We start from the raw sequence: 27,458 nt of genomic DNA on the forward strand, positions 1-27,458 counted from the left end.
TTCATTTTTCTCAAAACATATATTTATGACTCCTCTCGGCACATCTTTGAGCACCTCTGCCAGGATCTCAGGAATGTGTAGAACTCACTCCCACGCTGTACCCCACACCCCCCACTAGGCCTTGGTGACCAGGCCCCGCACGGCTTGCGCGATGGCGTCCTTGTCAATGCCGAACATCTTGAGCAGCTCTGTTGGTTTCCCGCTTCTTGGCACATGGCTGACAGCCAGGCGAGTGACAGTGACGCCAGGCTCGCCCATTACTGCAGAGGCCACTGCCTCACCTATGCCACCTGGACAAAGGAAAGGAGGTGAGTCAGGTGATGCAGCCTCAGGTGAGCAGTGGGCAGGTCCCCAGAGCCCCTAGCTGCCCCCCTGGGCCCTGAATCAGTTGGAGTTTATTCCCTTTCCCAAGGGTGGGGGGATGGCATATATACCAACCACCGTGCCCTACGCCTGTAGCCAGAGCAGACATCACCAATCACAGTACTTATTTTTTTCATAAGCCCAAATATGGCCTCTGAATCATATTTAACACCATCCTCTGGGCAGCTGTCATCAACCGACATCTGCACTTGATCTCAGGGTCTAAGCCCGTCTATTCCCCTGGGGCCTGCTTTGGAGGAGAGAGTAGTGTGTATTTGTAGAGGATGGCTTTGTGAAAAACTCATTAAAGCCAGAAATTGTGTCGCTTTCCCGGTTTGATTCTGCACAACAGCCTTAACTTTCAGGTACTTCAGGGACATGACCACTGTGTGCTCTTAGCACGGCTGGAACCCTCTCGGGCTTCCTGGGTCAGGCAGGGATCCAAGGAGCCATTCCAGCCGTTGAGTTCAAGGGTCCCCAGGCCAAGCCTGAGGTCTGTTAAGAGGCCAAGTCCCAGCTGCTCTGGGTTTCCTGGGCCGCAGCTACCTTCCTGGGGCTGGGATAAAGGAGGATGTCCAGCCCTATGCCCCCAGCCCTCCCAACCTGTGTGTCCCTGGCTCTCTCACCTTCATAGTAGTGGTCCTCCACGGTGACGATCCTGCCCTTGGTAGCACGGGCACTGTCGAGAATGAGCTTCTTGTCCAGGGGCTTGATGGTAAAAGGGTCCAACACGCGAATGTTGATCTTCTCTGTGAGGGGAGGAGAAGTGGGGCGGGCTGAGGGGAAGGAGCTGGGCACCATGGGTCTGCCCTTTGGGGGCCTTTGATGGGCACCCTGCGAGGGGGCCTGTCACACAGCTACCCACCCCCAATGGCTCGGCCACCTCCTCTGTTGATCTGTGATGCCCGTGTCCTCCACACCCACCCCTCCACCTCGGAGCCTCCCTGGCCTGACAGGAGCAGCAGGTCTCAGGCAGGAAGAGGAGCGCCTCCTCTCTCCCCTCACGCCCTGGGCTGCAGTATCTTGGCCTTTGGACTGACTGTCAGGGAAAGCCAGAGGGACGGCCGCCTCCAGGGGTCCACCCTGAGGTAAAGTGAGGGCATGTGGGGTGGTGGGGAGGGGAGCTGTGGCTGCAGGCAGGACAGTGTCAGGTCAGGAGGATGGGTCAACCCTCCCCCTGGATCTCCAGCCCGTCTCGCTCCTGCTCTGGCCCTCCCCCCAGTTCCTCAGAGCTCTGTTCCTTCTGCCTGGGCCTCTTCGATACCCTCTTTGCTTATCAGTTCCTACTCACATCTGAGGTCATTTTCTTTTCTTTTTTTAAATTTATTTATTTTTGGCTGCATTGGGTCTTCGTTGCTGCGCGCGGGCTTTCTCTAGTCGCCGTGGCTTGTCTTGTTGCAGAGCACGGACTCTAGGCGTGTGGGCTCAGTAGTTGTGACTCCCAGGCTCTAGAGCGCAGGCTCGGTAGTTGTGGCGCATGGGCTTAGTTGCTCCGCGGCAGGTGGGATCTTCCTGCACCAGGGCCTGAACCATGTCCCCTGCACTGGCAGGTGGATTCTTAACCAGTGTGCCACCAGGGAAGCCCTGAGGTCATTTTCCTAAGGACACTCATGTCCACCCTCTCCTGGGTGCTCAGCACGGCTGAAATCTGTTGTGATTCTACTGCAGGGGAGGCTAATGCCCGTCTTCCCTACAGCTAACACTTGTGAGCTCGCAGTGATAATAATAATGCCAGGTCACGTTTATTAAATCCTCAGGACAGCCCCGTGAGGAAGGTGATAGTACCTCCATCATGGATGGGGAAACGAGCCACAACGATGCTGAATAACAGACTTAGTTAATTAGCAGCCAGCTAAGTAGATTCAGGCTCCAGGGCCTCTGATCTGGCCACCATGCTGGGCACACAGTGAGTGTTCCAAGCCTGGTTTTTAGTAATATTCTCATCATTTAATTAGACGAGATTTTTCTTCACCCAAGACTGGGTCTGCAGTTAGCACCCCATCTAAAACTTTGTGGGTCCCACCCTCCTTACCTTTCTTTAGCAGGTCAGCAGCAGCCAAGGCCTCATGCAGGGTCACCCCAGCCCCGATCACAGTCACCTGGTCGTCCCTGCTCTTCAGGACCACCTGGGGGCAACATGGGGGCCAGTGAGGCTCAGAGTCTGGTAGACTGGGGTGGGTCCCGACCTCAGGCTCTCTCTGTGGGATCTCATTGGGGTATAAACCACACTGACCTTGGCCTGTCCGATTTGGAAATCCTCATTGTTGTTGTAGATGATGGCATTTTCTGGGCGGCTGGTCCGGATGAAGCAGATGCCCTGGAATGAAACAGAATAACTGAGGATTTCAGGATGCAGGACTTCCAACCCTGAGGACTGGAGTCTTTCCTCTGCAGCACGTGCCTCTCCAAATATTCCTCCTGCGTGACAGCCAGCCCCAAGCCCCAGATGGAAGATAACTTCTCCATCAGGTAGACTGGCCTCCAAGGACTGCACTCCCCCACCCCCCGCCCCCCGCCCCCGAGTGCTGTGGCTCACCCCCTGCCCTCAGAGGGACGAGAGCCATGTGAGACATTCCAGTCAATGGCAGCGTGGCTCTTGTTCAGGACTCAGTTCATTCCATCTTGGAGAATTCAACTCAGGGAGGGCAGACAGGCAGCAACTGCTGGATTGGCAGGGGCTGCCAGGATGCTCAGTGGTGAAAGAGAGCGGTGATCAATTAGCAATGTCTGCCACGCAGCAGGAAGGGTGGTGTGTATTTCATTTTTCCTGGTCTAACTCCTCCAAGCCACAACACCAGTGCAAGGTCAGGAGACACCACTCTGGGGCAGCAAATTATCAGCTCTGGGCCTGCATACTGGCCTCCCTTCCCGTCCCTTTAGGGAAGCGCTAGCTGCCAGCTGAAGAAAGAACAATTAAGTGACCTACCTTTCTATTGGCTGCTAACTCCACTGCCTTCTCCGTAGACACCCCATCGCTTGGGTAAAAGACGGTTGACATGGGGACAGACCGAAACATAGCCAGATCTTCCAGGGCCATCTGGGAGGGCCCATCTTCCCCTGGGGTGTGGGAAAGGATATGCTGAAGTAAGACCTCACGCGTGGAATGGAATCCTGGCCCCAAACCCTGTTTCAGAAGTCCAGGGACAGAATTTCGCGCCAAGCTGGTGGGCTATCCCCGGCAGTGTGACGTGCTAGCTCGGAAGTGTTTTCTGCCACCGTCATGGTTCGTCTGCTAAACTGCATTGTCGCTGTGTCCCAGAACATGGGCATCGGCAAGAATGGGGACCTGCCCAGGCCCCTGCTCAGGTAAACAGAATTTGGTGATTATGGGTGGGAAAACCTGGTTCTCCATTCCAGAGAAGAATCGACCTTTAAAAGGACAGAATTAATATAGTTCTCAGTAGAGAACTCACAGAACCTCCACAGGGAGCTCGTTTTCTTGCTAAAAGTCTGGATGATGCCTTAAAACTTATTGAGCAACCAGAATTAACAAATAAAGTGGACGTGGTTTGGATAGTGGGAGGCAGTTCCGTTTATAAGATATCCAGGTGTTCCTTCTGATGTCCAGGAGGAGAAAGGCATTAAGTACAAATTTGAAGTATATAAAAAGAACAATTAATGTGAAAGTGATTTCTGATCTAAAGCCTCCTCCTTCCCCCCCCCCAAAAAAATTATGTATTTTTTGTTGTGGAGAGTGTTGTTGACTTTAGATCTATGGATAATTATTTCTAAGCAAAGTACTTTTTTTTTAAGCAAAGTACTTTTATTCCCCATTAACCTTAACTAGACTGTATCAGATACCATTTGTGAAACATTTCTTGCTGTAACTGCCTGAATGCCCATCAAGAGTCAAGAATAGGTGACCAGCACGTGCCTAAGGTAGAACATCTACCAAGACAGCCCAAAGTGGCAGAGTCCCCTGGTAGCATGAGTTGAAACCAGAGCCTATAGAGCTAGGAGCTAGGCAGATGGGGCCAAAGGTCAGAAATGGATTATAAACAGAAGAGTTAGCATTCAGTTACTAAAACTAGATGAAAAAAGGGACTGTGAATTACTTTATATCACACTTTTGAAAAAAATTCTGTTCATTCAGACTAGGAGTCAATAAGTTGAAAACTCCAGGATACTCCAGAGATAGTAAAGAGGCAGGTACGAGACTACCTTTTCGGTGGTTAAAGGAGAAGGTCTGAGACCTTAAAAAACTTTGTTTCTGATCTTCAATGAGATTGCATGGGATGTTACAATGATAGAATAAGAATTGGCTGCTCTTTACAAGAAAGAATAACCTAATATCAAGCATAATGGCTAAAATTAAAAATTCAAAGAGGTGAAAATTGAGAATGAATATTGCTAGAAATGAAAATTAGTAAGTTAGAAACTAAACACAGAATTAAAAAGTGAAAATTAAAACATGTTTTACCCATCACTTTAGCAAAGATTTAGATTAAGTATCAAAAAAAAAATTAGCATTTTCTGCCTTATAAATTGGTACAACCTTTTTAGAGTGTAAGTTAGCAATATCAATTAAAATTCAAAGTATTCTGGGTTTGGATCCAGAACTTCCACTTCTAGAAATTAATCCTGAACAAAGAAATGGACCCAAGAGTATTTCTTGCAACTTTCTTTTTCAAACTTGGAAACAGCCCAAATGTTGATTAATAAGAAATAACTAACCAATATGTCTATAGAATATAACATCTGCAGCAGTTAAAAAGAATGAAGTACTGACAGAAAAATGCCAAAAATTGCTAAGTAAAAGAAGCAAATTGTGTATAATACTCAAAATGTTTAATAAATGTTCATGTGTGGGAAAAAGCAAAAAAATAAAATAAAAAGAACTCTGGGGACGTCACAGGTGTGAGCACCCGGCCGCAGCTCCTTACCGATGGACACGCCACAGTGGGAGCCGCAGAGGTTGATGTTGCTCTCGGAGATGGCTGCCATGCGAATCTGGTCAAAGGCCCGCGTAAAGAAGGCTGCAAAGGTGCTGCAGAAGGGCACCGTCCTGTCACGTGTGGCACAGCCCACGGCGATGCTCACCTGGGGGCAGAGTGGGTGGTGTCTGCCCAGAGGAGGGAGAGGGTGGCCAGGGGGCCCAGGACCCCCAGGGCCACCTCTTGGGAGGTGAGGGTTCCGTCATCCTAGTAACTGTTAATTCTCCTCCTCCCATGCAAGTGATCCTGTGCGCTCACGGACTCCACAGTCTGTTTCCAAACTCCTTCAACTTGAAATCGTAATTTCACAAGTTCTCTTAAAATCACTCTCCTGGGGAACACTTTTCTAGCAAGAAAAGCCTTTCACAGAGCAGCCAGCAAGCTTGAGCATGGATGGTCCATCCTTCCCAGGCCTCTGCAAGTCTCCTTCACCATCTCCCTGCCACCCCAAGGCCTCTGCAGAGACCAGCCCTCGCAACCCCTCTGTATGCCCAGAGGCCCCAGGCCCCAAATGCTGGCCCAGAAGCACTGAGTGCAGGCACTGGTTCTAAATTGGCATCACCTCCACAGCTCTGAAACCCACCAGCTGACAGGAGCCCTCCTTCCCCAGCCCCTCCAGCTGCCAAGGCTGGAAGCCAGAGACAACTTCAGGTTCAGGTGGAGGAAGAACTCTGGATGCAGCAGAGTCAGGTGGTCTCCAGGGTGAGGAAGCTCCCAGTTCCTAGAAGCCTGCAGGCCAGGCTGGGCTCCTCGGCCAGGATATTTTGAAAAACAGGACAAAACACTGTTCCTTATTTAACAACCATAGATCCTGACAAGGAGCTGTTAACCCAACTGTGTGCATGACAGGGGTCCACAAAGTTCTCTCATCTCTGTATTCCACAGGGTGGCAAGGGCCAAAGCCTTGTGCATAAAAGGGCCCAGCAGACTTTGGCTGCTAGTTCCAGCCTCCTGGCTGTGCCTGCCCTTCCACCTGGAGGGCCCTTTACCCCCAGAGAAAGCCCATCCACCACAACGACTGGCCTGCGTGCAGCATCCCCTGCTCAGCTCCCCGGTGTGCACTCACCCAGCCCTTGGGTGTCACAACACCCCTCCCCCACCAGTTACTTGAGGTCAAGGGTCAATGCTGGGTCCTAGCTGTTTCTAGGGCCTAGCAGGCACCTGGCACTGCCAAACACAGCTGCTCAAGGGAACAGGAGGGGTTCAGCCCTGCCCCTGCACCCCTCAGACCCCAGCTGCACTCACCATGTTCTGCTCAGCAATGTAGCACTCGATGAATTGGTCTGGGTGCTCCTTTTTGAAGAGTTCTGAGAAGGTGGAATTCTTGGTGTCCCCGTCCAGGGCGATGATGCGGTCGCTGGCGTGGCCCAGCTTGGCCAGGGCCTGCCCATAGGCCTTGCGGGTGGCTATCTGTAGGGAGGAGAGTGGGAAGGCTGAGCACCTCGGGGGGCATGTGGCCTGGAGCCCAGCTCAGCCTCTGGGCCATAGCTTCCACCAGGGAGGAAAAGGGTAAAACAGCAGAAGAAGGAAGCCCAGCAGCATACGGCCCTATGGAAACTTCTGTAAGGGTGCCAATAAGAACTTAAAACGATGAATGTCTTGGGTGCAGCCTCTTGTCTCCAGCCCGGCTATGAACCATCTGAGCTGGAAAAGATGTCCTAACACCCCCATTTCCCCAGCCCTGTGAAAGAGGCCTGTGAACACGCCCCACTCTGCACGAGAATACACTGAGGGCCTGGGAGTCAGAAAGCCTGACTCAGGTGGCACTGATGGGTCCACAAGGGGGAGTGCCCAGAGCCGGGCAGGCCTGCCCTTTGCCTGGCCAGAAGTGGGGGAGTCCTGAGCGCAGGCCAAGGCCACGATGGACCGGGGCTGGAGGGGGGGGGGACTCAGAAGCTGTCAGCTTTGATCCCAGTAGCTTGCTGTGTGACTATGGGCAAATCCCTTGCCCTCTCTGAGCCTCTCTGCATGTAAATAATTCCAGAGCTGGCTGGCCCCATGAAAGAACTGGCAGGAGCAACATCTCAGGGTTCTTCCTCACCCAGAACTAATCTAATCTCTCTTCTCTTTCCCAGCCCCAGCCCTGGGGAACCAGAGAACCGCTGCCACCCTAGCCCAACCAGTCCAGAAAAATGAGGCCCAACTGGGTACCTTGTCCCCAACTTTGTAGCTGGGTGGGGTGGGCATTCTGATGTTGGTAATGTCCACCGAGGGGGTGTCCTCCTGCGGGGGTTTCGCCAGGATCTTCTTTTTGCTCTGGATCTGGCTGTAGATTTCCTGGATGATCTGATCAGCCATGTTTTTGGGGAGGGGCTTCCCATGCCAAGACTCCTTATCTTCTATCCCTATGGGTACAACGTAGGAGGGCAGAGGGACAGGTAAGGTGAAAGCTCCCAGAGGGCCAGGAAACTGCTCGAGGGGGCCTAACCCTCCACACGTCAAGGGCAGGCCGCTATGGGGGTCAGGGAAGGAGGACCATGGTGACCAGCACTCAACCGCAGGCCCCTGTTGAGTAGCAGCCCAGTCCCCCAGGAGCTCCCAGTGGGGAGGGGGCATGTGTGGTAGATGAATGTTGCTGGCATGCCACCCCATCCCATTCCCCTTGCATCACCTCCCCACCCCAAGCCTGCACAGCGTGGGGTCTGCTGTAGAAATCACACTCAGTTTGTTGCACAGGTTGGGAGAGGAAGCTGAGGCCTAGGGCAGTGGGGGCACTGCCAAGGTCACCGATGCGTCAGTGAGCAGCAGACGGGGCTCTGTAAGCCCCCAGGTGCAACCCCCGTGTGGCGGGGCATCTTGCCGTGTGGGGACCAGTGAGACTTAATAACCTTCTCCTCTAAGGTCACCTCAGATGTCACCACAGCCTGGAGAAAGCCAAGGACTAACCCTCCCAAGCAGCCCCCAGGAGCTGAGGTTTCCAGATCCCACGTGGTGGTAACATCTGAGGAGTCAGCATCAGCGGCACTGAGGCCATGACTGTATCCCAGAGTCCTCTCCCAGGAGGTTCCAGAGCTGTGCACTTCTTCCCAGATACCAGTGAATATCCTCATTTACCTCAAGTCCACACAGGCAGAGGGGGACGTGACCCCTGGTGGGCAGGGGCAGAGCCGGACACATGGCACAGTGAAGCCAGCCCAGAGCCTGCAGTTAGCCCTTTTAGTGCCAGACTCCCTGTATCCCTGGGCAAGTCCCTGGCCACTTCTAGCCCCATCTTCCCATCGTTACAATGGGCAAGGGACATCCCAGCCCCAAGCAAGGGTCTGGAGCCCGTGCCTAGGTGCTAGGGAGGGGCTTATGTCTGCATGGCTCTCAGGCCAGGCACAGGAACCATCTACCAGACGCTCCTGGGCTGCCCACCAGCACAGGCCTCTGGAATCACTTTTCCATTGCATGAGGGGTACCCCGCTTGCCTCCTAGGGAAGAATCTAGGTCTCCCCAGGCTTTCCTGGGGCTCCCGGCATCAGCCCTTCGGCTCAGGGCAGACAGCTGGAGCCGTCAAGGTCGCTCTGCAGATGCCAGGCAGGGAGTGTCCTCTCTCCTTACCCACAGTCCTTCCCAAGTCCTCCCTCTCCTCCTGCCTACACATGACCCCCAGTCGAGACCAGCCAAACCAGGCTCTAAATCCCAGCTCAGCCACGCTGCCCAGCAAGTCTCCTGCTCCCCCTTCCCTGGACTGGGTGCACTCCGCTGAGGAAGCAAGCGGCTGGCTCAACCCCAGGCACGGGCTCTCAGAGGCATATGCCTCCTAAACCACCCCCTCTTCAGTCAGCCGCAGGGCCCAGTCCCGGGGTGGTGGGTGGGAGGAGACTCGAGCATACAGACCTGTGATGCCTCGACCCTTGAAGGTCTTGGCAATGATGACCGTTGGCTGGTTCTTGACCTGCCCGAAAGCCTTGCACAGCTCCTCCACGCTGTGTCCATCTACGATGATAGCGTGCCAGCTGGGGACAGAAAGAGGGCGTGAGGGGCGAGGGCCCTGAGAAGGGTCCTGGGGAAAGGCCCTGCCCTCGCTGCACTGCACGGCTGCGATCTGGAAAAGAGCTGGAGGAGCTGGGGCGCCTCAAACCTGCCGGATTCCGATTTGCGTTTAATTTTCTCTTTTCATATTGTTTTACTTCCTCTTGTTTGCCTTTGAACAGATTTTCCTCCTCTCTCCTAAGTAATGCAAAGCCTAGTTACTTATTGTCTTTCATTCCTGAGATATTCATTTCCTACTGAAAGCTGCTTTTAGGACAATGCAGTGGGTTTGGAATCTACTGCTAGATTTTTGATGAATTTTTATTTAAGGGACACATCCGATCACTCTATAGATGGTGGACGTGGTGCCGGAAACTTGTATAAAATGAGTCATGTTGTCAAACATGCAGAGGAAGGAGCCCTTCTCTTTCAGGCAATCCCTTTGGGGCACTTTTTGGCAGATTAATAGTAACAGAAGTAGCAGCTCACACTTACTGAGTGCCCACTCTATGTAAGCGCGGGGCTGAGCACATATTAACCCATTTAAACCTGTTGTTGGGCTTCCCTGGTGGCGCAGTGTTTAAGAATCCACCTGCCAATGCAGGGGACACGGGTTCGCGCCCTGGTCCGGGAAGATCCCACATGCCGCGGAGCAGCTAAGCCCATGTGCCACAACTGCTGAGCCTGAGAGCCACAACTACTGAAGCCCACGTGCCTAGAGCCTGTGCTCCCAACAGGAGAAGCCACCGCAATGAGAAGCCCGCGCACCGCAACAAACAGTAGCCCCCACTTGATTCAACTAGAGAAAGCCCACGCACAGCAACGAACACCCAACGTAGCCAAACATAAATAAATAAAATAAATTAAAAAAAAAAGAATAAAAGCAAATTATTAAAAACAAACAAAAACCTGTTGTTGTCCCCATTTTATAGACATGTAAACTGACATACTGAAGTTGGAGTAATCTGCCCAAGGCCGCAAAGCAAGTTAAGTGATGAAGCCAGGACTTAAGGAATCTGGCTTCGTAGCCACAAGGTTATGGACACAGACCCAAGGATGCTGCCGGGGTTATACTCCAAGTCCCCAGCCCGATGTGGCCTTGAGGTGGTCTGTCCCTGAGGCATGTTGTGGCTGTTTCTTGCCCTGTCCAACAGAGAATCTTTCTTCTCTTCATTTTCTCCCTCTGTAAGGTCACTCAGATAACAGCCCTGTGTCTGCTGTGTGATCAGGTACTGCAACTCCAACTCAACTTTCCCTGGTCATCAGCTCATCTATGAAGGGTGGCCTTGAAGGCCCTGGGCCCTCAGAGCCCAACTGCAGAACTTGTATTTGGGGTAGGGGAGGGACATCAAGGTGAGGCCCTCTCTGGCTGACACCCGCCCAGATGCACCTCCCTGCTTTGTAACACGTGACTCTGAATTCACAACCATCCAAAGGCCCATGGGGGAAATCTGGAAATCCTATCTCCCGTTTCCCTATGAGAGGCCTGTTCCTCCTCCTGTCACAGGAGGTAACCAGTGGCCTGACGTACTGAGCGAGCCTGGTCCACACCGTGCACCTCCTGCCTCCTCACCCAAGAACAAGGTGAGGATGTGTGATATCACGTTATGTGGAAGCTCTGAGAGCCATCACACCACCCAACGTGCAAATAAAGGAACTTGCTCAGAGCTGGGCCTCAGCCCACAGATCCATGGCACTGGCCAGGGCGGCCAAATGCCCTGTGAGTCAGACCCTGAAGGGAGACCTTCTTCTGATGGGGCTTAACCTCTGGCTTCAGCCCCTGCATCTGCAAAGCTTTTGGTACAGAGGTATCCTTTGCTATGAGGGTGCTCAGGCCACAGCCTCGTACGTACCCGAAGGACTCGCAGCGCTTCTGGTAGACGTCCATCTGATGCTGCAGTGGGGTGGGGTCGCTCTGGCCCAGGCGGTTGATGTCAAGAATGGCGACGAGGTTGTCCAGCTTGTAGATGGCCGCAAAGGCCATGGCCTCCCACACGGAGCCCTCTGACAGCTCCCCGTCTCCCAGCAGGCAGTAGACACGGTAGCTGTGGGGGGGTGGGGGGGTGGGTTAGAGACCAGCCCCCCTGCCTGGCCCACGTGCCCCTGGCCTTTCCCTCTGGGACGTGCAACAGCTGTGCCCACCCCAAGTCCACACCCAGTGAGGAAGGGGCTGTGAAGGAAGCTGTCAGGAGCTCCAGAAAGTAGTACCAGCTGCCAAGAAACAGCTCCAGACAGCAGCGTGGAGTGGTTAGGGCATGAAGAAAATGGTGAGGTTCACAGGGGCTAACTACTCACGCTGGGCGGGAGGGCCCTGAGCCGCCCGCTGCCGGGGCGCACCCACTTCTCTCCACCCCACCGTGAACCAGGACTGCTCTGGGAGCCCTGGGACTCGCTAAGTGGGCCAGAGAGACAGAGCACCTTTCTGCTCAGAGGAGCTGGGCCAGGGAGGCCATCTGTGATGCACCCTAGAGGGAGGCTTCAGGTGAAGATGAGCACGCACGAGGGGGCTTGAAGGCCGGGATCACGGTGTGGGCAGGTGCCTCAAAGGATGGTCTCCTCCCAAACTTCTGGGGCTGGTTCTTACCCAAGACTAGAGCTGGGCCTAGGCTTTCTCCACCCCAGGGTCTATCTCCTGCCCTCAAAACAGGCAGCCATGATTGTTCCAAAGGCAGTGTGACATGGTAAAAAGAGCAATAAAGTTGGGATAAATTACCCAGAAACAGAACCTTCCCTGGCTGGGGAGGGTGGAGCCAAGGGGTGAGGCTGGAGGCAGGGAGACCAGTTCAGGGACCTTGACCCCAACCCCCAACCCCCCAACTCTGCTTAGCACTGAGTAACTCTCTCAAAGAAGGTAAGTGCAGTTGTTATTCCCAAGAAAACATACAGACAAGGAAACAGGCTCAAAGGTCAAGGCACCTGCCTGAAGATCATGCAGTTGGGGAGCAGCTGAGCGAGGATTCAAACACAGGCCTGACTGCCCAGCCCAGACTGTCCACTCCTTGCTGACTAGGATCGCACACAGGGGTAGGGGCAGCAGGATGCTGAGACCCCCTTTCCCCCGCCCAGCGTCCAGATGCGTGACCCCAGGGAGCGAGGCTGGTGCCTGGATGGCTCGGAGGGATGCAGCCGCCCTGTTGCTGAGTGGGTTGGGCCTCCAGGCCTCCCTGCTGCAGGGCCAAGGCAGGGGGAGCTGAAGAGAGGTGGGGACGGCTGTGGTGCTGCCAGCATGACTCAGCACCCCTGCAGGCCTCCAGGTCAGGGAGGGCTCCTGCATCCTCCCCTTGCCACGCCAGGCCCGTACCTTCGCTTCTGCGGCCTCCAGCAGGCCAGGCCACTGGTTCCCCCACAAGGAGCAGAAGGTCCCACTCACAGAGGCTTATGTGAAGCTGGGTCTTGCATGCTGCAAGGGGGGGCCCAAGGACACTGCAGGGGTGGGGTCTGGCACAGCAGCTCCCAAAAATGACCAGCCTGATGGGGCTAAGCCAGAGAAACCTGTAGGGAACTCGACTTCCCCAAAAAGGGATTCCAGGGAAGCAGACTGGCTGCCTTCCCAACCCCACACCCACTTCCAAGGAACCTGAACTGGGGCCAAGCGTGGAGTTCCAGCATAGCCTCAGACTCAAGTCAGGAGGCCGGTGTGGGGAGACACTGGGGGTGCTTGTGAACAGGAAAGGGGGCCCTGCAGAAGCCAGGGCTAACCCTGAGGCCGCATATTTCCTGAAGCTGTTAGATTCAGGGTAGGGCTACAAATGCCCACAGTCCTGAATTACCATGAAGAGAAGAGACCCTAACGAGAGGGCCAACATTTGCTGCAGGAGTTGGGAAACCACCTCAAATATCCAACAACAGATGACGGTCTAAACGTGTTACAGCATCCCCATAAAACAGAACAGTATCCAGTCATTAAACCTAGCTCTTGGACTTCCCTGGTGGCACAGTGGTTAAGAATCCGCCTGCCAATGCAGGGGACACGGGTTCCAGCCCTGGTCCGGGAAGATCCCACATGCCGCGGAGCAACTAAGCCCGTGCACCACAACTATTGAGCCTGCGCTCTAGAGCCGGGAAGCCACAACTACTGAGCCCGTGTGCCATAACTACTGAGCCCGAGTGCCACAACTACTGAAGCCCGCGCACCTAGAGCGCGTGCTCTGCAACAAGAGAAGCCACCGCAATGAGAAGCCCGTGCACCGCAACAAAGAGTAGTTCCCACTTGCCGCAACTAGAGAAAAGCCCACGCACAGCAATGAAGACCCAACACAGCCAAAAATAAAAATAAAATAAACAAACACTAGCTCTTGACAGGGTGTGAGAAAGTGTTCAGATTTTTCTAAAAAGCATGTAAAATTGTATAAATACTAGGATTATAAATCCATTAAGTTTTTTCTCACAATAACATGGAGGAAATAGGATACACTGTTAAGTTAGACTGAAATGGGGGAGAGGTGGTTAAGAATAAGGAAGAAGTTTCTTTTTTTTTTTTTTGGCCACACCTCGCAGTATGCAGGATCTTCATTCCCCGACCAGAGAGTGAACCCATGCCCCCTGCAGTGGAAGCTCAGTCTTAACTACTGGACCGTCAGGGAAGTCCCTCGTTTCTTTTTAATGCATTCCTGTATTTTAGATTAGTATGTATTTTATAATAAAAAAATTATTTAAAAGAGAAATGGGGAATTTCCTGGAGGTCCAGTGGTTAGGACTCAGTGCTCTCGCTGCCGGGGCCCCAGGTTCGATCCCTGGTTGGGGAACTAAGATCCCATAAGCCATGTACTGCAACCAAAAAAAAAAAGAGAAATGGAAGAGACCCAATTGGATGTGTGTTCCCTGGTTGATGGCTGGACAGACCTGACTGGAGGCTGGATCCAGGACCTCTGGCAGCTGGCGCAGCCTGGTAATTCCCTTAACCCCTCAGCCTTAGCCAACCCTGGCCACTGAGAACCCAGCTAAACGCTATCTCCCTACACTGACTTTTCCCATTATGTTAGGGTCAGGAAACGACCCTTCACGAGGAATTATTTCAAGCAACTGTAGAGAATAATTAACTCACAGCTCTGGTTCTGTGCCAAATAAAATACTCTTAAACACACATCCCATTCTTTGTGACTTTCTTCACTGCATAGTGAATCACTTCTGGGTGTAGCTGAGCCTGGCCCCAGAGCCCAGCCCGGGAGGCTATGCCGTCAGGTAACACTGGCCTGAGTCTGGAAGGCCTCGCAGCCCCAGCCCACCTCCTGGAGAGCTGTCTCAGGAGCTTGCCCTGCACACAGTAGGTGCTCACTGGGGTGGAGCATCCAGTCAGACTCCCTGTAGCCACCTGCCGCCTGCAGGCCAGACTCCCTCGGCCTCTCCTCTGGGAAGCTTCCCGCCCACAGAGCTCCCCGAGCCTGCTGTGCTTCCCTCAGGCCCCTCAGAGCAGCCTGGGGACCCTGAATATGGACTCCAGATGCACACCCTGGGTTCACATCCTGCCTCCACCATAAGGCAAACACCTTACCTCAGTTTCCCCACCTGTGAGAGGGGCAGCTGTACGCACCTTATCACCTCATCAAGGTGAAACCCTATAAAGCACAGAGCACAGGGCCTTAAACGGTAAAGGAGTGAAGAAACCACTCGGACAGCCTGCAGCCGACACCCCTCCCCTCCGCAACAGACACCTGTCTGCAGGCCACGGCGGACGGCCTTGCAGCTGAAACCTGCCTCGAGGGGCTTCTCTCTCAAGCTGCCTGGTGCTGCAGCAGCAAACCTCTGACCAGGCTGCTCACCCTCCACAGGCCACTCTCTCCAGGGTTCATCTCTTCCCTGGCTGACACGTGGGGGTCAGGGAGGCCCAGAAACACCCCCGGAACACCCCATTTTCTCCTTTCCCGAGGTAAAGGCGAGTGGCTCGGGCCTGGGTTCTCGGCACCTAGTCAGGCATTGAGAGGTGGGCCCACCTAAGACTTCCAGGGTCCAGGTGCCAGGCTTGGGGGGAACACGGGAACTCATGAGCCAAAGCGCTCTGGCCAAAGAGCATGTGGCTCTGGACGCAAGCCTGGCCCTACCAGTCACTATCCAGGGACTCTGGGCAGGTCCCTTCACTCCTTTGAGCCTATTTCCTCATCTGAAAAGGGAGCTGGTCCTGGTACCAGCCTCATGCCAACATGCACGGTTAGTTACTCAGTTCCTACTCCGCCCTGGGCAGGCCAGGAGGTGCTTGGGGCCAGCGAGTAAAGCTGGGCCACCAGGAGCCCTCCCAAAACCATCGTGGGTGGGGATGGGGAGTGGGAGTGTTACCTGGCTTTGTCCAAGTATTTGCCGGTGTAGGCCATCCCGCAAGCGGCCCCAAGGCCTTGGCCCAGGGAGCCCGTGGCCACGTCGGTGAAAGCTTGTTTCTGTCATGACAGAGGGCTACAGTTACCACAGGCAATGTTTCCCAGAAGTGCCTCCCAGGATTCTAGCCCTGTGGCCTTGGGAGCCTCGAAGCCACACCCCACCCATACCCGCGGTGCAGGCAGGTCTGCAGAAGGCAGTGTGTGACTTCTCATTATTCCCCTACAGCAGTAATTGTGGGTGTGGTTCAAATACCAGCTCGGCCCATGGGGAGCTGTGTGACCTCAGGCCACGGACTGAATCTCTTTGGGCCTTGGTTCCTTCACCTGTAAACAGAGCCCACATTATTCACCTCACACAGTGGTTGGGAGAATTCATGACAAAACTGAAGTATTTGGCCTTAGTGGGTGCCCAGATGGGGCGTCACAGTTTCCATGGTAACCCCATGAACTCCAAACGTTTGCAGCAGCCCGAGGAGCACACCGGGCCGCTTCCGTGGGTGTCACCAGCATCCTGCTGTGACCCCCTTAGAGAATCCCTGGTGAACCTCTTCGCCCAAGCTGTGTCTAAGTGGCCAGGGAGGCCCAGCAGGGAAGGGAAGCCGGTGTTTGGTGCCTGGGGAGAGGCCCTCCCTGCAGTTGACCCAGAGTGCCCTGGGCTGGGGCCTTAAAAGTCTCACCTTTCAGCACAAGCTTGGGGTAAACAGCGTGCCCCCAAACCCCTGCTTCTTCCTCCCTTTAATGCCCTCCTCTGCCCTCCAACACCCTCAGCTCCTCAGTGGGTGCCCTGCCCCCTTCCCGCATGCCTTGAGAAACAGGAAGTGGAAGCAGAGGCCTGGAGAGGCTCCTGGTGGGGTGCACTTACCGGGACAGGGTGCCCGTCCAAGTCAGAGCTGATCTTCCTCAGGTTCAGCAGCTCTGCCTCGGGCAGGAAGCCGGCTTCAGCCCAGACGGCATACAGGATGGGCGCTGCGTGGCCCTGCAGGGGATGGACGGTGGGGGGATGGGTCAGATGAGGAGCTGTTCCCACCACGCCCCGAAACCCAGGGCCTGGCCAAACCGAACCTACCGGCCTGGGTATCCCTTTCAGGAAAGGAAGCAAGTGAAGGCTACCTTCCCTCCTTTCATCCCTCTCCAGCCCAAGGCTCCCACAGCCAAGGCGGAGCAGGCCCTAGGACAGGTGCAGGGGGAGCGCAGCTGTGAGGACTGAGGCCAAAACCCCAGCAGGCAGCCGGCCGCCCTAATCCCTGGGTTCTGGCATGTGAGTGGACTTGGACAGACTTCTAGCTCTCATGCCTACCCCGAGAGACCAGAGGCCATGGAGCCAGGCCTGGGTACAGGTGGATTTCGGGGTTTCATGGCATAGTTTGTGGCTATGGTTCTCAAGCGGGGCGGCGGGGGGAGGTGGTCAGTGCGCCCCATCCCAAACCCTACTGCAGGGCATCACCACTCTTGAGGGAGCGAGCGTGGCCTGGGTACTGGCACAGCAGAGACGCGTGTAGAAAGCCACAAAGCTATACCCCCGACCTGGACTCCAGTCCTGCCTGTCAACACCAAACATGGGTGGAACACCCAGACCATTTCCATTATCCCCTACTAATTCGGTTGTTTATTCCTTAGCTTGGGGTTAAGTTTACCAGCTGGGTCAGCACAGAGCAAGACACTGAGGGAGGGGCCGGGCGGAGCAGGTGGAGAAGAGTGGTGAGGGGCTGGGTTCACACCAGGGAGGTAGGTCCCCTTCTTACCATTTCAGGGCCCACCCAGCCCCAGGTGAAGGACAGAGGGCTGGCCTCCTACCTTGGAGAGCACAAAGCGGTCGTTGTGAGGGCTCTGGGGATCCATGGCCTTGTAGCGCATGGTGTGGAAGAAGAGGACAGCCATGATCTCGGCGGCGCTGCAGCATGACGTGGGGTGGCTGTGGCCCAGGAGAGAGACAAACGCATACATCACAGCCCTGAACCCCTGATCTACAGGGCTTATTTCACGCCCACAGACAGGGACCTGGGGGTGCAGGTCCCAAGGAGTCACGGGCTTGGCTTGTCAGAGAGCCACGTGCTCCTCCCTCCTGGGAGGGTTACATGGGGGTCTCAAGGAGGCACTGCTGGCAGCATGGGGGTTGCACCCTCCCAGGGGCCAACAGTCTGGACCCTCAGAGTCACGGTAATTGAAGAATTCTGGGGCTGGACTAGAGTAAGAAAGGAGGAGAGGTCCAGGAGACTGCGGTGGCCCCTCTATGAACAGTTAGCTAAGTCCCAGTGGGACTGCCCAGGACTCTGCCCACTTGTCGGGGCAACTTGGCGTCCCAGGCCCCCAGGGGTGCTGGGCCTCCTACGGCCCTGGGCAGGGGCTAACGGACGAAGGCTCCCAGCAGCCTCCACCCGCAGGGTTGGTAGTCTGAAAACTGGGCCTTCGGGCTCTCCAAGAGCGTCACTGGGCTGCTCGGCAGGCTTTTAATGGGCATTCTGAGGGCTGGTATAGCCACCAGAAACCAAGTTTCTGCACAGAATTTAACAGGCAACGCAATCTCTTATCTTCTACGAAGGCTACAGTCCTGGAAAAAATAAAAACTCCTTCTGCCTGAGACAGGGCTGGGCTGGCGCTGACAGCAGCAAGCGCCTGCCCTTCCAGGCCTGGGGCGGTGGGCTCAACGGTCTCCCTTTTTCAGGCTCTTGTTCTATTTGCTGCACAGTTATTTGAATGGCTACTGGGCAAAGGACTTAACCGGAGAACGTACAAGGATTATGTCTTAGAGATGTGACATATTCAGGTTTCTTAGGACCCACTTGATTGATTCAGCCCCAGCGCCCAAGAGTGGAGACTGGAGTTCCGGGCAGGACAGCTGTGATTCCTGAAGCCCTCTGGTCCGCAGTTTGATTACAATGTCAGCCTCAGGGCACGTGCCTCCCAGTCGCTCCCTCCATGCAGCTCAGCCAGCTCAGCGCAGCCTTCTGCCGCTGCTCTGAGGCCCTTCACACTAAAACATGCCCACTGCCAAACCCAAGGGCACATGCACCACCTGGAGTTCAGTGGGCCTCCCTCCTCCCTGCCAGCCGGCTCCCACCACGGGTTAGGGGTGAGTCACTCCCAGAGCAGACACATTAGTAGAGAAATCCGGAACTGTCCATGCTGGTTTAGTACCCACATCCCCAGCACACAATCGTCTTATACTTAACCATTTCTACGAACTCCTGGTCATGGGGAAAGACACTAGACCTGAAAGAGGGAGGTGAGGAAATGTGAACGAGAAACCTTTCCCCGCCTGGCAGGAACCCAACTCCCTTGTCGCTAGCGCAGAATTCAGCTGGAGGACACCCCCGTCAACACCAGCCAGGCTGACCTCCTGCCCTTCCCCTCCTAGGGCAGCCCCATCCCTGAGGAACCCTCTTTCAAAAGTCATGACCCTGTTAGGAGAACAGTGGGGGAAGGATGTGGGTGGAGAGCAGGCCAGACTGCTCCAAGAGAAAGAAGGCAGACAGGGACGGGAGCCTGGCCTGCCCTGCGCACCTGGCGGTTCCCAGGAAGGGGCTTCCGGGAGAAAGGGCTGTGACACAAGCACTCTTTGCACATGGTGGAGGTGTGCCTGGCCCGGGCAAAGCTGACGTGGTGGGAGGGAGGTCACCCACGAAGAGACACCAGAAGTTGAAAAGTAGTCGATTTGAACCCTTCCTTGCGAGACCCATGGGGGTTGAGCCTATATTTCCTCCAAAGCCTGCATCCTGGACACACTACTAGCCCTACCTTCATACCTGCCAAATAAAAACGTACAGAATAAGGGATCCTTGGGGGCCAGGTGTCTGCTCCACCGCACCCCAGAGCTTCCAGGGAACTCCCTCTGAGAGGTGTCCCAGGTGGGGATATGGGCCACTCAGGCTGTGACTTCAGCACATGCTTCACCTCCCTGAGGCTCAGCTTCCTCACTTGTAAATGGGGTGCTGTGTGGGGATGGCGGGGCGTCCCTAAGACAATGAACTCAAAGTGCCCAGGTGACCATCGGCCACCACCATCTGCTGGAAGACCAGATGCCACACTTCTCAGGGCCTCCAACTCCTCATCTGAAGGCTGGGACCGCGACCCTCTGCGGACCACGGGGCAGGCAGGAGGGAAGAAATGAGCTGAGAACTGCGATGGCGCTCTGCAAACCGTAAACTGCGGAACACACAGGAGACAGTTACTTGTAGGTGCAACTTACTAGAGGAACTTCAGTGTACAGAGTCTGTGGTCTGAGGGCCTGAGATTCTCCTGTAACCCCAGCCTGCCCCGGGGGGACAACTGTGGGCGGGGGCCCACCCCAAGGTGCTGTACAGGACAAACCCATGAATGTAAACTGGCAAGAGGCAGGGAGGGGTGTGGGCAAGGTGGGAGGCTGCAGGGAGCTTTATCCACTACGCAACTCTTTGTGACGCATGGGGGTTATAAGTTTGTTCCAAAACCTGTCCACTTACTCCTAATTAGTTCAATCTATGAAGGTGGTGCTGAGGCCTTACAGCTGGGCCTAGGTAAGTCTCCCAAAGGCCCCCCACCTCTGGGAGGACATTCTTCCAGATGTCCCCACCACCACCCTTCCCTTCAGCATTCACTCTGCTTGCTCACAGGTTTCCCTGCAGAAAAAGTGCAGAGAAGGTCCCTCACCCCCTGGCTGGGCTCCTCTCCATTATCAGCAGATAATGCTGCCCGCTGCTGGAAGACGGCCCTTCTCCCACCCTACACATGCCATACACATGCCTCAAGGCCTCAGAAAGTGAACCAGGGAGGTGAGCACTACAACAGCCTCTCCCATGCTTAAAAATACAAAGAAAAATAATCTGTTATGAAGAAGAAATAAGTCCCCGAAGGAAAAAGTAAGAAATATGAGTTGAAAACCAACAGTTAAGGTCCAACCTAAAACGTTAAAAAATACAGTGAGCTCAAAGACAGTAGAAAGATAAAAAATGGAAATTTATGAAATAGGAAGCAAATGTGCAATTTTTAAAAATCGAAGTCAAGAGTTAGCTCTTCAAAAAAGAAAAAAAAGGGACTTCCCTGGTGGTGCAGTGGTTAAGAATCTGCCTGCCAATGCAGGGGACACGGGTTCGAGCCCTGGTCCGGGAAGATCCCACATGCCACAGAGCAGCTACGCCTGTGCACCACAACTGCTGAGCCTGCGCTCAAGAGCCCATGCACCCCAGAGCCCGTGCTCCGCAACAAGAGAAGCCACCGCAATGAGAAGCCCGCGTACCGCAACGAAGAGTATCCCCCGCTCGCCTCAACAAGAGAAAGCCCGCGCACAGCAACGAAGACCCAACGCAGCCAAAAAGAAATAAAGAGGATATTTAATGACAATATATTCCTATAATGGAATACTATGCAACAACCTCAACAAGATCTCACAAATACAACACGTGAACAAAGCACACTGCTGCCAGATCTCTACAGCAGGGAAGACCACACTGTTTATGAATTTATACAAACGTTATAAGACTATAAGGAAAACAATAAAATGCAAAACTCAGTGTATAGTTCTTTCTGGGGGAAACCCTCCTTCTGTGAGGAGGGAGAGACACCCAGCAGGTTCTAAAGCACTATAACGTCCTAGTTCTTAAGCCTGGAGGTAGGTACACCCAGGATAGTTATTTATAACATGTACATCATTTATATTCTTTTTTAGGTATATATTAAAAAAAAAAATACTCAGGGGACTTCCCTAGTGGCATTCTTAACTAGTGGTTAAGAATCCGCCTGCCAATGCCGGGGACACGGGTTCGATCCCTGGTCTGGGAAGATCCCACATACCGTGGAGCGACTAAGCCTGTGCGCCACAACTACTGAGCCTGTGCTCTGGAGCCTTCGAGCCACAGCTACTGAAGCCCGCGCGCCTAGAGCCCGTGCTCTGCAACAAGAGAAGCCACCACAGTGAGAAGCCCACGTACCACAACAAAGAGTAGCCCCCACTCACCGCAACCAGAGAAAGCCCGCGCACAGCGATGAAGACCCAACACAGCCAAAAATAAATAAATAAAATAAATAAATTTATATATTAAAAAAAAAAATTAAAAAAGAAAATACTCAGGCAAGAGAATCTCAGGATGCCAGGACACAAGCCATCCTTGTTCTTCCTGTTCCTAGAACCACCTGGGCTGGCTCCTGCCTGGAAGGACTGCCTCCACACCTCAGACTGTGAAGAAACAGAGCTATGCCCCACACCACTCTCTCCGAGAAGCCCTCCCTGACGACACTATCTAAAATACCTTCTTCAAGACTTCCCTGGCGGTCTACCGGTTAAGACTCTGCGCTTCCACTGCAGTGGGCTTGTGTTTAATCCTTGGTCGGGGAACTAAGATCCCGCATACTGCGTTAAAAAAACAAACAAAAAAAACCTTCTTCCCCTTACTCATACTTGCCGCCAACTGACATTATGTGGCTATTTGTTGCCTGTCTATCCTAGGTGCAACTCCAGCTCCAGGAGGGCAGGGAGTTTGAGCCTTTTCACTGTTGTAGCCTCCGGCCTGAAGAGCATCTGGAACAAAGAGTGCACAAACAAATGATGTATCCTGGCTCCAAGACTCTAGGGATGTGACCTCTCTGAGCCTCAGTTTCCTCAATGTAAAATGGAGACAGTAGCAGAATCTGACTGAATGAGGTAGTATTTGTGTGTCAAGAGTTTGACACAGTGCATAGGAAAACGGCAATTGCTCAGTAAATATCAGCTCTAAAAATACCAGATACAAAGTCGAACCTCCTTCTCATTTTGAGGATGGGACCACCAAGGTCCACGGAAGGGGGAAGTACCTTGCCCAAGGTCACACAGTCTACCATCAGAAGAGCTAGGAGAAAAGCAAAATGCTAAGAGAAAGTGAAGAATGGATAAACAAAATGCAGTATATCCAAACAATGGACTATACAGCAATAAAAAGAAATGAAGTACTAATTCACGCTACAACATGATGACCTTCCAAATATTGTGCTAAGTGAAAAAAGCCAGACCCCCAAAGACCTCATTCTGTAGGATTCCATTTATATGAAATATCCATTAGAGTTAAAATGGGAAGTGGTAAATTCACTAAAACTTATACTAAATTTACTAAAAGCCACTGGACCATACACTAAGAATGTTATGATATGAAAATTATACCTCACTAGAGCTATAAAAGGATGATCTTTAAAAGGAAGAAGGTGCTCAGAGCCCAGTAGAGGAAATACTTGAGCAGCCACACTCCCTTACCCAGTTGTGCAGCCCTCAGAGATTACAGCCAGGCCATGCGTGAGGCTGACTTCTGAGCAAGAAGGCCAAACAGTGCAGGCCCCCGCCAGCTAGACCCACATGCTGGGGCGATCGCCAGCTCCCACCAGCCCACCCCATGGAGTGGACTTCACCTCACTGTTCAGGGCAGGAGCACAGAGTCTGCCTGAGGACCCAGCCTCCAGGGCTGGTAGCTGTAGTCTGTGGCAATAAGGGAGTTCCTGATTTTGTGAGACTGGGCTCTAGTGACAATAGGCCTCTGCCTAAAGAGGCAAAGTCAAGGGGAGTCAGAGCTGGTGGTCCAGGGGCCACAGTGTGATCAGCTAGCTCACGGGAAGACAGGAGAACATCTCAGACCCTAGCCAGGTGGCTGCACCAGGTTCCCAGCTTCAGGAAGCACTGCCCATCAGCACTGCTGAGTTCGGAGGCAAAGAACAGGGTCATTGCGGGACAGCCGGGTGTCCTCACACAGAGTGGGGAAATGCTGCTGCTGGGGTAATCTCAACGGGCTTGCTCTTGCCTCAGTCAGGGCCAGGCTGGGGTGAAGACAGCCCGAATGGAGAAGCAGGCCCAGACAGCAGTTTTCTGCCCAGAGAGAGCACTCAAAGCCTCTCAGAGTACCAGAGCTGGGTAGCAGGGAGGGATGTACTTCCAGCCACTTCAAGGTCACGTGAATCCCCCAGGACATGAAACCCACAACAGGAGGTGGCAGGACCCCAGAGCTTGCTCATTCTGGTCCCCCAGCCCCACCCCGGAGAAACCCAGTTCAAAAACCACCTATCTGTGAACTTCTCCTTTAGAGATGGGGAAACTGAGGCCCTGGGATGGGAAGGGTCTTTCTGACAAGGGCACAGCCAGTCGGAACACAGCCAGGGTTAGATTCGTCTCCCTGTGCCCACCAGCCAGGCCTGGCCAGACCTTACGTTCCTGAGTATCCACCCCAACACTGTGGGTCAGAGTCCCGGGGACTTCTAGGCACAGCCTGCACCTCCAGACCCGGGCCTGACTCTGATGGCGTCCTCAGATGACACTCAGCACTGTTTGGATAATGCCAGTCTAGCCCGCTTGGTGAGAACTTAGAAATCTCCACCATGAGCCTCAGCAGGAAGGGCCCCTCTGACAAGGCCATCAAGTCTTATCTTTTAAAGCCTGGATGAGCTGGACCCTTGCCACGGCTGCCACAGCTCCCCCAGCATGCGGAGGGAGGGGCAGGTGACCTGGAGAAGCTGTGGGTGTTGCCACAAGGAGCCCTCTGTGCAGGCTCTGTCCCTCAGCTCCTCGGACACAGAGGCCAGTGTCCTCACTTCCCGGGCCTGGTGACGTCCACTGTCACTTGGTCAGTGATGGCACAGGAAGGGGAAAGCTACCGAGATATCAGGACTTCACCGAATCCTGAACACCACGGCCTGGTCCTCACTGATCCAATGTCAGTCCAGCCTCTGCAGTGACCATGAAAAGACTTTGGCCTAAGTGCTGTTTCACCACCGGGGTGTAAGCTCCCCCAGAAAGGAGACAACCTGACAGGATGGTCACTTTGGCCGCGACTGCACAGAGCCGGGGCCTCAAAGCTGAGCCTTCACTTGATGGACCGCACGCGTTGCTGTGAGGGAATAGCCGGCCTCAAAACCAACATCTGGAGACCTGTTCAAGTCTTCCTTTACTGTTTTTTTTTTGTGTGTTGTGTGCACACAGAGCTCTTGGCACATGCCTTTCAAAATCTCTTGTGAAAGGTAGTAATCGTAATGTTACTTCCTTCTGAAAAATTAAGTTTTTTCTAAGTATTTCTTTTTTTTTTTTTTGGCCTTGCAGCATGTTTTTTCCTAAGTATTTCTTTCCTGCACTTTTTACGCATGCTTAAAACGAACAGGAATCACTGTATCTTGCACTTTTTCTTTTTGTAAATGGACACTTTGAGTTCAGTGAGTTCCTCCCTAAGGCATTACAGTGTAAACCTGGGTGTAACTTAGTTGCCAATCCAGTATCTTTTCCCCATAGAAATCAGAGTTTAACTATCTAACAAAGACCCAGGAGACCCATTGGACACCCTCTCCCTTTGGGAGCCCCCCTCCGCCAGCTGTAAATGCTATTTCATTTCTTTCCAAGTGCCTTCAAACTGACTGAGATCCCTTATCACTGTGCCTTATCTTCCCCTTTCTAGTTTCTCTCCATATTCTGGCCTGGGGCTGCCTGCCTGCCCAAGAAGTCTTCTTGGTTAATGGGAGCCCCTCACTGGACAGCATGGAACAGCTACCAATGACCAGCTTGGGCAAGTCACTCAACACACTAGCTTCACTCTCCTCATCTATAAAATGTGATATGACAGCATCTGTCTCATAGGGTTATTCTCAGAATCCATAAGATAATATTAGCAATAAAGGATGCTCTGTGTCACACCAGGGATACTTATTGACCACTCAGGATCCCTGTAATTGTCTACAGGTTTTATCTAGACCTGTAAGATGCTCAGAAGTGTAACACTATTTTGTGTCCCTCCAGCTAGATCGTCAGGAATCTAGCTAGAGAGCTCCTAGCATACAGCAGGGCTCAACAAGGTTCTGCAGGGCAAATGATCCCCTGAAGTGGTCAAGGGAAGGGAATCCAGTAGTACTTACCAAGCAATATAGGTGTGCAGACCTACTGTGTGCCAGGCAGGGGAGAGGGCACCAAGAGTAAGCCAGATCCCTGCCTGGCCAAGGGGTACCCCACATAATCGGGTATCAGCCAGAAGCAAGAAGACTTGGCTGGGAAGGTTTCTGGAAACCATCCCCCACCCAGACTTCAAAATCATTTCATGAACCCATCACACGCTGTCTGGGCAGCCTCATGTCCCGCCCCAAAGGGCTGGAATCCTGAAAACCACTCAGTGTGTAGGCGCTACTACTGTTCCCATTTTACAGAGCGGGGAAACAGGCTCTGAAGCGACTCACTAGCTGACCCTCTCAACTACCCCACCTGATGCCTCCAGCTGCACAGTGGCCAGTTATCATTACTGTCCCTTGCAACTGGCCATCTTCAGAGAAGGCTCCTTGGGATGGGCAACAGCCTTTCTCCATCTTCTGAGCCATTAGGGCTGACTGGAAAGAACGCTGGGGGATGGGCCTCTGACTTGAGGAAAGTGCACCTGGAGGCTGGCCCTGTATGTTCACCCCAAGGCCCTGGGGCTTGGTTCTTGGTTCTCTTAACCTTCCAAGCCTCCCCTCTTCCACCCCATCCCCTCCTCCTGCCCCCACCCCAGAGGAGATCTTAGACCTTCCCTTCACAAGGGATGCCAGGGTTCTGTATCCACGTGGCCACCTTCCTCCTCACTCTCCACTCCTGGAGTCTCAGCACCCCTGCTCCAAAGCCAAGAGTGGCAGGAATGTGACTCTGAACAGGAATGTGAGGTGGAGAAGGGGACGGGTAGTTTGAGGTAGGGACAAGGCCGGGGCCCCCAGGCTCCTCTGCAAGATGAGGGGTTAAAACAGGCGCTCTCGAGTTGGGCAGCACGGGTTCAAATTCCAGATCTCGCCGCGGGCGACCTCGGGCAACTGACAAATTCGGAGCTTCAGTTTCCTCACATATGGGTGGAACGTTACCAGTTACCAGGGAGGAAAGAGTCCTGGGGCCGCGCGTGCTGAGGGCACGGTACAGGGCTTGTCTCTCGGCGAGTGGGCACTAATGGTGGCCTTCCCGGCACGGCCGGCGAGGAGCCTCCGCAGTGCGTAGCCGCGCGTCCCCTGCGCCTTTGAGCAGCGGGGAATGAGGGGCCGAGCCGGCCTGAGGCCTGCTGGGAGCCGGGCCCCAGCGGGCGGAAGCCGGGCCGAGCGCGGGCGCGGCGGAAGGCTCCTCCGGCGCTGACCTGCGAGGCGCGCGCTCCGCCATGTGACCGCGCCCCCGGCCGCCTCCCTCGTGGTGGCACCGTGCAGCGCGACACGGAGCCGGCGTGCCCGCGGCCCCGGCGCCCTCGCCCTGCGCCCCCACTCACCCCGAGCCGGCCGCCGTGGTGGCCTGGATGGAACTGATGCGCAGGCGGTTGGCTGTGTCCTTCAGGGCCTGCAGCTTCTGCTGGTCTGGCTTATGGTATGCCTCCATGGCGCGGCCGGGCGAACGGGCGGGTGGGGAGGCCGAGGACGCGGAGACGCAGCGCAGCGTAGCTGCCGGCAACTTGCTAAGGCCGGACGCAGCGCGGGGTGGCGTTAAGAGTGCCGGGAGCCGCCCGCAGGGGCGGGGCGCCGGCATCACCCCAGGTTGCCCCGCCCCGCCCCGCCCCCGGACCCGCGGAGGCAGCCCCGCCCCAGCCCTCCGGCGCTGTTAGGAAACCGAGACCTTCGGGAGCCTGGGAGTCTCTGGACCCAGCCCGATGCTGTCCACCCGCCTAACCTCTCCGTCCCTCTTTCCTTCCCTGCGGGGCAGCTGCGGGCTGCCAGGCTCCTGTGAGTCAGGCTGCACTGCCATGCCGGGATTAACCACCGACACAAATAATGTGATAATAACTGCAGGTTCTAGGCCCGGCTCAGGGTTCTTCTGTTGAATCGCATCTTCACTGCAGACCGCTCTCCTTCCTCCACAAAGCCCTGGAGTGAAACTGAGAGGGGAGGCTTCATTGATTGTACCTTAGTAAAAATGAGCAAACTGAAACTGGCAAGGTCAATTAAGGTCACAGGGCTGGTGCGCGCAGGGGGCTCTGTCCTAGCAAACACGCCC

The 27,458-nt window shown here is 54.3% G+C and overlaps 1 protein-coding gene and 1 pseudogene across 1 annotated transcript; one reads left to right on the forward strand and one right to left on the reverse strand.

Annotated features, from left to right (window-relative positions):
* Positions 1 to 26,988, reverse strand: TKT (transketolase). The gene is made up of 14 exons (XM_029243027.1): positions 26,740 to 26,988; positions 17,357 to 17,474; positions 16,425 to 16,538; positions 15,525 to 15,622; positions 11,108 to 11,299; positions 9,120 to 9,238; positions 7,449 to 7,642; positions 6,543 to 6,707; positions 5,247 to 5,403; positions 3,290 to 3,420; positions 2,597 to 2,680; positions 2,396 to 2,489; positions 990 to 1,112; positions 1 to 290 (listed from the first exon to the last, which is right to left on the reverse strand). The coding sequence occupies exons 1-14, from the start codon at positions 26,844 to 26,846 to the stop codon at positions 115 to 117; spliced, it is 1,872 nt and encodes a 623-aa protein (XP_029098860.1). The 5' UTR covers positions 26,847 to 26,988; the 3' UTR covers positions 1 to 114.
* LOC114907406 lies at positions 127 to 5,197 on the forward strand (annotated as a pseudogene).
* Positions 26,989 to 27,458: the final 470 nt, after the last annotated feature.

The sequence above is a fragment of the Monodon monoceros genome, unplaced genomic scaffold (assembly GCF_005190385.1).
Source record: "Monodon monoceros isolate NGI ecotype Baffin Bay Population unplaced genomic scaffold, NGI_Narwhal_1 Super_Scaffold_3, whole genome shotgun sequence".
Classification (NCBI taxonomy): domain Eukaryota; kingdom Metazoa; phylum Chordata; class Mammalia; order Artiodactyla; family Monodontidae; genus Monodon; species Monodon monoceros.